The following is a 9,548-nucleotide window of genomic DNA, read 5'->3' on the forward strand; positions in this document are numbered from 1 at the left end:
TTATTTATTTATATAGAAGAAAGGGTTAACAAGCTTAAAAGTTTATGTGAGCACTAAATAAATAGGGTTAAACACACAGTATCGCTCTCAAACCGCTCCTCTTCCTGGAGTGAAGCACAGCCTGATAACCCTCCCTCTTCTTCCTGCTCTTAAACACAGCACCTCCTCTCTGTCCATGTGTTTCCTCGTTCCCTCACCTTCAGATCTGCCCTTTAAGATGGGTGTAACCAACATGTGGTGACGTGTACGAGCTGACAGGCTCCATTCACAGCAGAAATATGTTGTTGAGATCAGAGGTCAGACTAGTTTCAGTTATAAGGAAAATAAAATCACACAGTCACTGAGAGGAGAAATGGCACAGAAAGGAGTTCAGCTGGACCGAGAAACCTTCTCTTGTTCCATCTGTTTGGATCTACTGAAGGATCCGGTGACTATTCCCTGTGGACACAGCTACTGCATGAACTGTATTGAAAGTCACTTTGATGAAGAGGACAGGAAGCGAATCCACAGCTGCCCTCAGTGCAGGAAGACTTTCACACCGAGGCCTGTCCTGGAAAAAAACACTGTGTTAACAACCTTAGTGGAGCAGCTGAAAAAAACTGGACTCCAAGCTGCTCCAGCTGATCATTGCTATGCTGGACGTGAAGATGTGGCCTGTGATGTCTGCACTGGGAGGAAGCTGAAAGCCATCAAGTCCTGTTTAGTCTGTCTGGCCTCTTACTGTGAGAAACACCTCCAACCTCACTATGATGCAGCTCCATTAAAGAAACACAAGCTGGTGGCCCCCTCCAAGAAGCTCCAGGAGAACATCTGCTCTCGTCATGATGAGGTGATGAAGATTTTCTGTCGTACTGATCAGCAGAGTATCTGTTATCTCTGCACAGTGGATGAACATAAAGGCCATAAAACAGTCCCAGCTGCAGCAGAAAGGACTGAGAAGCAGAAGGAGCTCGAGGTGAGACGACTAAACATCCAGCAGAGAATCCAGGAGCGAGAGAAAGATGTGAAGCTGCTTCAACAGGAGGTGGAGGCCATCAATGGCTCTGCTGATAAAGCAGTGGAGGACAGTGAGAAGATGTTCACTGAGCTGATCCGTCTCATCAGGAGAAGAAGATCTGATGTGAAGCAGCAGGTCAGATCCCAGCAGGAAACTGAAGTGAGTCGAGTCAAAGAGCTTCAGGAGAAGCTGGAGCAGGAGATCGCTGAGCTGAAGAGGAAAGATGGCGAGCTGGAGCAGCTCTCACACACAGAGGATCACAACCACTTTCTACACAACTACCCCTCACTGTCAGCACTCAGTGAGTCTACACACTCATCCAGCATCAATATTCGTCCTCTGAGGTACTTTGAGGATGTGACAGCAGCTGTGTCAGAGACCAGGGATAAACTACAGGACATTTTAAGAAAGGAATGGTTGAATATCTCACTGACAGTCACTGAAGTGGATGTTTTACTGTCACCACCAGAGCCAAAGACCAGAGCTGAATTCTTAAAATATTCCTGTGAAATCACACTGGATCCAAACACAGCAAACACACATCTGTTATTATCTGAGGGGAAAAGAAAAGTAAGAAGAATGAAACAACAACAGTCTTATTCTGATCATCCAGACAGATTCATTGTTTATTATCAGGTCTTGAGTAGAGAGAGTCTGACTGGACGTTGTTACTGGGAGGTGGAGTGGAGAGGGGGAGGGGTTTTAGTAGCGGTCGCATACAAGAATATCAGCAGAGCAGGGTCGGGCGATGAATGTGTTTTTGGATATAATGACAGATCTTGGACATTACGTTGTGACACAAACAGTTTTCAATTTTGGCACAACAATGTCCAAACTGACCTCTCAGGTCCTCGGTCCTCCAGAGTAGGAGTGTACCTGGATCACAGAGCAGGTATTCTGTCTTTCTACAGCGTCTCTGGAACCATGACTCTCCTCCACAGAGTCCAGACCACATTCACTCAGCCGCTCTATGCTGGACTTTTTCTTTATGGAGATGGAGTCACTGCAGAGTTGATGTAGTTTCTAAATAAAAGCTGAGAAGTTCAGTGGTCCATTGACGTGTGAAAATAATATTGCACTGATTCAAACTGTACTTACATTTATATACCTTACATCAATATAAATCTGAATTTGTTCTTATGGCTGATAATCATGTGAGTTTAAATGATACTACTCTTCATATTCAGCATGTTTGAAATCTTTCATCAGTCTGGTTAGTGGTTTTATTCTGTAGTTCTGTTATTCTGTAGGGTCGTCAAAAGCAAAAATATATTGGAGCTGCAGTGATTCAGCAGTTAGTCAATGATTAGAGAACTGATTAGAGAATATATCGATATTTTTAAAAAACTTGATATATCGCCCAGCTCTAATAGACAGTAAATGATACAGGCCTGTATATTGTGGAGGATAGACATGTTTCATTGCCCTGAGCTGTGTCTGGCAGGCAGAGCGTCTCCACAAATCTGATGCTTCTGATTTGGAGAAAATGAGCTGAGGAAGACACCTGGTGGACAAATACAGACATGACAAGAAGAGAGACTAAAGTGCAGAGTGGAGACAAACAGGTGGAAATACTTGTTGGAAAGGATTGTCATGCTTCAGAAAAACACACAGCACACACTCTAATAGTCCTTTATTTGCACTGAAGGAGACACGTGAAGAAACCAAATCACACAATAATGAGGTGAACACATTTATAGCCAGTGTTCAAGATGATGGATAGAAATGAAAATCATGGAGCATTTATGCATTTTTAGGTCTGTGTCTTACAGCAGAAGCAGCATTTACATGAACTCACTGGCCTTTTTCCACTCAACACTCTCTTCTTCACCACCTCATCTTCCTCTTCTGACTGCTGCTGAGCTCCAACCCTTTTTACCTCCTGGAGATGATTCATATTCACTGAAATTTCACTCATGACACAGAAACTGTTCAGCTTTTCCCCATTTATTAGACTATTTATTAGTAAAGTATTTTTCTTCTATCATTGAACCTTTTAAGGGTTTTCTCATCGTAGTTTTGGGGAGTTTTTAATTAGATTTACAGCTTCAGAATAACTTTGTGATGTCAGATTAGAAAGTCTGTGTCCAACCCTGGTGTTTGATCAGATGTTTGATCCCTGCAGGGTTGGATTTTTTCATATGAATGTTGAATTTGTTGTACTGGATTTGAGTTAGATTATTACTAATGGATGATTCATTGTAAAAAGTGGATCTACCAACAGTTTACTTCTTTGTTATTATGATTAAATGTAAAACAAATATATTGTCCACTTTTTGTGTGACAGAGGCAGGAATTTCTCTGTCCTAGATTTAAACTGTCCAATAAATTGTTGAAACTGTCAAAAAACAAACAAACAAAAAAAACTTGTTTGTGTTTTGTGATATAAAACACAACTCAGTGTTCCCAGGTAAGGTAGAGAGGTCTGTGTTCACAATGTTCATGTGTATCAATAGTGTGTGTTGGGAGCTGATAACAAGACAGCCAGGAAATGTATTTTTTTTGATAATTGTTCTTTTAACAATGCTTGTTAATTCTGACGTGTTCATGCTGAATCTTAGCAGCAGTCTGTGGCAGAGTGTGGTTTGTGGCTTGGCTGCAGGAGAGGGGTGGAGCAGTGTGTTCAGGGTGTGGTGTGTGGGAAATAAAAGCCTAAATGGCAAAATATGAAGTATCATTAACCCCAATAAAGTGTTATGTTTCAGTAGTATCATACCACATGAAATACTAATCTTAGGAAGATTGTTTTGCTTGCAACTGCATAAGGGGAAGTTAAGATAGGATGTACTCAGGATGTGTCATTTACTAATATAAGACTAATAACGAGAACAACAGGAAACGGGTGGGGGTGAAAGGCAGTTAAGATAGATTTCTGACTAATTGTAGAAGATCACCAATAAAGGAATCGTATCAAGCTGTCACTAACTGTAACTGATGCATGTTATATTATCTGCTTACGCATGAAGGGACATCAACCCTGACATATAAAACTGTGTATCAAAGTGCTTCCTCCTTGAGATCTACCGGACTGCGCTTTGGGTGGTGTTGTGTGGATCTCCCACATATATGTGTTTTATAAATAATTGTTGTTGACTGGACCTGCTCCGAGTATTGGTTGTTTGTTCTCAGCACATCATAAAAGAATCGGGACAGTTTTTGGTGTTTCAAACGGACGAGAATCGGTAGATCGATCGAGTGGAGTGGGCACACTAACCAAAAGGTAAGCACAGCCTGTTGATTAGTATCCGAATTGTGCTGATTTTAAAAGCTAAACTAAATTATAAATTCCACTCATGAGATTTCCAGTGAAGGTCCACTGTGGGAATTTTATAAGTCTTTTGTATAAAGGTTAATTTTGCTTTGACTGGCTAGATTTCCGGTGTGCGTTTAGTTTGACAATATTGTGACTGTTTTATGGAGACTTTGTTTTATTGTTACGAGTGCTGTGTTGACTTATTATATGAAGTAAGAAGAAGAATAGAAAATTTAAGTTTGGGCTACAAAGGCTGGGCCTTGGGCATTGGACGCTTTTAGAGTCACAGAATTTGAAGTGTTTGGGAGCCAGGCTCCCTTATAAACGCAAAGTTTAGGGGTTGGTACCCCCACTCACGGTGAACTCGCATGTGAGACTGATGGAGTTGGAGAGCCAGGTTGGCAACACCTCGGGAGGTTAGAACGCCCGTTAATTGCTAGTGGTTAAAGTCCACTTCTTTTCGCGTTTTTTGGACAGCAGAGCATGGCTCGGGCGCAAGGCGCTTATAAATTTTAAAGGAAGCGCAAGGCGCATAGCGGGAAATATAGTTGAATTCAATGATTGTATAGAAATTGCGTATGTAATTTTGCTAAAGTGTGAGTGCACGACTTATATGTAAGGTGGCGAACAGTCAGAATGACTGCTTCGCTGCGGTGTGTGCACAGGTCTTAAAACGATTAAATATATGTGAGGTTTTGTTGTGCAGTGCTTGAGTGACATTTTGCAGAAATAGATGTGTTGAAGAAATAATGCTTGTATGTTGCTGGTTGAGTTGCTAATGGTGTTAATTGTGCTACTACGAGGAAAACAGGTGTGTTGATTTCTGTCAATTTACTGCAAAAATACTAAGGGAGAGAAAGAATGTGTGTGTGACAGGAAGAGAGACTGTGTGCAGGCACCCTGAAGGAAATTGATGTGAGTGCAACGACTGACGAGAAAGAGACGCTACTCCGACTAAACTCAACAGTGTGAAAAGCAACTGCAACATTCAGTTCTGTTAACAAGAATTAGAACAATTACAATCTCATAGAGAAACATTAGAGCTAAGTGCAAGTAAAAAAGCACACAACTAGCCAACGAGTATTAGCTTAGCATGCTAACTAAAAATGCTACTCTGACTGAAGTTACTACCCATGCATCAAAATGCCTGTAACTTTCAGGATACATGCTAGTACTGCTTACAATCAAAATACATGTTCACAATTACCACTATGAGAATGTTTTCATTAATACACATACAAAATTGACAACAGCATGGCTCACAAGCACCTACCACCAGCTTGGGAGTATTTTCCTTTACTGAGACATATGCTGTGCAGCAATTTGGAACCTTACAAGTTGCAGTTGCGGTATTTGTCCACCAGGTGGCTCCAACTATTCACAAAGCACATCAATTTTGAGGAAATTCATTGAGCTGTTTTCTAACTCTGTTACACAAGCCCAAGGCTAGTCCCTGGTTAACTGATCTTACCCGAATGATTAGAAAAGAATGTAGGAGATGTGAAAGACGGTGGAAAAAAGACATGTCTCCCTGGAAGCACTCAAAGCTAGCTGGAAAGGTTATCAGAGAGCAGTAAAGGCCACCAAACACTACTACTTCTCTCATCTTATTGGTACTAGCTCACATAGCCCTCGTGTTCTGTATAACACTATAAATTCTGTACTTAATATTGAGGGCTATGCTTCCTTGCCGTCCTCTGAGGCTTTGTGCAATAAGTTTATTAATTTCTTTGTGGACAAGGTTGCTAGCGTGAGACGTCCAATTCCTTCTACTGCCGACCCTTCTAAGCATGTTTCTTGCTCATGTTTGTTTTCTGCCTACTTACCAATTGCTCTGCCTGATTTAGAGAAAGTGGTGTTAAATGCTAAACCGTGTGGTTCTCCGAATGATGTGGTTCCTCCCCGCTTTCTCCAAAAGTTATTTCCTATTATTGGACCTCACATTCTGAACATTATTAACACTAGTCGTCTGTCTGGTCAAGTTTCATCACACGGTTATACACCCCTTACTTTAGAAACCTTGCTTAGATACCTCAGTCTTGTCAAATTTTAGACCTATCTCTAAGCTTCCTTTTCTAAGTAAGATCTTGGAAAAGTCTGAAATTGTCTGAAATTTTTCAATCCGGTTTTAAGTCTTTTTACAGTATGGAGACAGCCCTCGTAAGAGATATGAATGGTATTCTGGTAGCTACGGATCATGGTAAATATGCAGTGCTGGTATTATTGGACATGACCCCTGGCTTCGACACAGTGGATCACGATCTATTGATCTCCCGCCTTCACCATTGTGTGGGAATTTCTGACTGTTGTGGTTTAAATCATATCTGTCTAACAGGAGTTTTCGTGTTATGTTGGGGTCTGCTTCATCCTCTGTGGCCCCTATTCTATTCTTGGGCCACTTTCATTTTCGCTGTATCTTCTCCCTCTTGGCGCGATTTTTCAAAACACAAAGTTTTATTTCATTTATATGCTGATGACTGCCAGCTTTATTTACCTTTTAGTCATGCGGATACCTTCCCAAGTCTTCCTCTCCTTGACTGTCCTAGTCATGGATGGCGAAAAATGTTTTAAATTTTAATGATCGTAAAACAGAAGCGATTTTATTTGGCCCAAATTGATTTTCCAACTCTCCAGATGTTGATTTCGCTGCTTTGACCTCTCATTTGAAGAGTTCGATCACAAATCTTGGAATAAAAATCGATTCTGCACTAACCGTTGATGACCACGTGAATTGGGTGGTAAAATCAGCATTCTACCATCTCAGATGTCTATCGAAGGTCAAGCCCTTTCTCTCCAAACGTAACTTAGAAACTGTAATTCATGCTTTTATTACTTCATGCCTGGATTACTGTAATTGGGCACTTTGTCACGCTTACAATTAGTGCAAAATGCTGCAGCACGATTTTTAACAGGTAGAAGGAAATTCAACCACATCACTCCGGTTTTGGCCTCTCTACATTTGCTTCCAATCGAATTTCGGATCCATTTTAAAGTTCTTTTATTGTTTGTTAAAAAAAAATCTTTAAATGGTTTGGCACCCATTTATTTGTCTGATTTGTTGAAGCCTTATGTTCTCTTTTTTTTTCTTTTTTTTTTTGCCTGTCCCGTTTGGTTCTTTTGCCATCAGAATTGTAGGAGCCATATGAGTTGCTCTTTTTTTGACTAAGTGGGTTGGTTTAAATGGACTCACTGTATTGGTGCACGGGTGTGGGGCATGTCTCATGGGTGTGTTAGATGATAAATGTGGTTGCACTCACCTGTTCACTGCACCTGATGTTGATGAGCAGAAAGGTAGGGTGAGCATGAGGCAAAACTTTCTGTTGAATGCAGCTTGAGCGCAGCTTGAATGATTTTGATGTATTTTGACTGTAACTTGATGGTTTTTGTATATTTAGGCACTGGTTGATGCCATAGGCCAAGTTGTAGTTTGGCATAGTAGTTAGTGCAGTTCTTTGTGAGTTGCAGTTATTTGCTTGTGCAGTCTGTGCATTTGTTTAATTGTTAATCCCATGTGCTTATTGGTATGTTGGACAGTTGCATGCGGAATAAAAGGAGCAAATGGTACAGAAGTGTATTTTATGCGTTTATTGTTGCGCGTCATCTGTGTCCTCATGTTTAGCCTGCCGCGGCCTTTGGTTGGAGGAGCTGCAACAAATTGTCAACAGAAAAGTTTGTAGATTTTATTGGATTATTTATATATAGATGAGTTTTATTGATGAGAGTTTTATAGTTTGCTGTTGCCTTTGTCCACGCAGCTTTTAGATGAAGCCTTTGGCTACACAAAACAGATTTCTTTCAGGAGTCTTATTCCCCTGGTAGGTTTAAGCAGTACAGCTGCACTAGGCATTGTACTGATTTGTTTTCTAGTTATTGTGCATCAGGCGGCTGAAGCCATTGGCTTGGGAGTACCGCCGCAGTTTGTGTTTAAGACAGTTTGTCTTCCTCACAGCTGACGGTATGGAGGTACATAAATACTGAGAAGGGATATTTTACTGTTATTTTATCATTGCATCAGAATCATATAATAAGCATTGCATTAAAGCATTTATTGAAGCTATTGACATTACATTAACGTTTGTATTACAGTGATTGTTATAACCTCATGTTAATCTTCTATTTACAGGTGTTGGTATAATCATATAATCTTTCATTGCAGGTGTAACCATGATCATCTTTATACATATTGCCGCTTGGTGCTTATTATGGAGTTGTGCTCACGTCAGTAAGGGTTAAAAGCTACAGTCAGCGGGATGTCTGGCTGATCTATTGAGGGAAGTGACGCAGAGCGTAGAAGGCCGCACATGCTTACAAGACACTTACATCATGTTATTTTATGATCCTTTATTTAGATATATCTTTTGTTAACCTTTAAGTAGTGTGTATTGGCAATAATTACTCATTAGTTCATTTATGTATCACCATCATTATTAAGTGTTACTTCATTAGAGAATTTCTTTAGGCTGTCGGCCTTATGTTACAACTTGTATCACAGGTATTGTCATGATTCCATATTAACATTTTCTATTACAGGTGCAGTGATAATCCTTTTGTATACAGGTCCTTCTCAAAAAATTAGCATATTGTGATAAAGTTCATTATTTCCTGTAATGTACTGATAAACATTAGACTTTCAAATATTTTAGATTCATTACACACAACTGAAGTAGTTCAAGCCTTTCATTGTTTTAATATTGATGATTTTGGCATACATAACTCATGAAAACCCAAAATTCCTGTCTCAAAAAATTAGCATATTTCATCCGACCAATAAAAGAAAAGTGTTTTTAATACAAAAAAAGTCAACCTTCAAATAATTATGTTCAGTTATGCACTCAATACTTGGTCGGGAATCCTTTTGCAGAAATGACTGCTTCAATGCGGCGTGGCATGGAGGCAATCAGCCTGTGGCACTGCTGAGGTGTTATGGAGGCCCAGGATGCTTCGATAGCGGCCTTAAGCTCATCCAGAGTGTCGGGTCTTGCGTCTCTCAACTTTCTCTTCACAATATCCCACAGATTCTCTATGGGGTTCAGGTCAGGAGAGTTGGCAGGCCAATTGAGCACAGTAATACCATGGTCAGTAAACCATTTACCAGTGGCTTTGGCACTGTGAGCAGGTGCCAGGTCGTGCTGAAAAATGAAATCTTCATCTCCATAAAGCTTTTCAGCAGATGGAAGCATGAAGTGCTCCAAAATCTGCTGATAGCTGCATTGACCCTGCCCTTGATAAAACACAGTGGACCAACACCGGCAGCTGACATGGCACCCCAGACCATCACTGACTGTGGGTACTTGACAC

At 40.6% G+C, this 9,548-nt stretch overlaps 1 protein-coding gene across 1 annotated transcript; it reads left to right on the forward strand.

Annotated features, from left to right (window-relative positions):
- Positions 1-291: 291 nt before the first annotated feature.
- LOC116332613 (tripartite motif-containing protein 16-like) lies at positions 292-3,341 on the forward strand. Its single transcript, XM_031755626.2, has one exon. It carries the CDS (start codon positions 353-355, stop codon positions 2,015-2,017), a length of 1,665 nt encoding a protein of 554 aa, XP_031611486.2. The 5' UTR covers positions 292-352; the 3' UTR covers positions 2,018-3,341.
- Positions 3,342-9,548: the final 6,207 nt, after the last annotated feature.

Source organism: Oreochromis aureus, linkage group 3 (assembly GCF_013358895.1).
Source record: "Oreochromis aureus strain Israel breed Guangdong linkage group 3, ZZ_aureus, whole genome shotgun sequence".
NCBI lineage: Eukaryota > Metazoa > Chordata > Actinopteri > Cichliformes > Cichlidae > Oreochromis > Oreochromis aureus.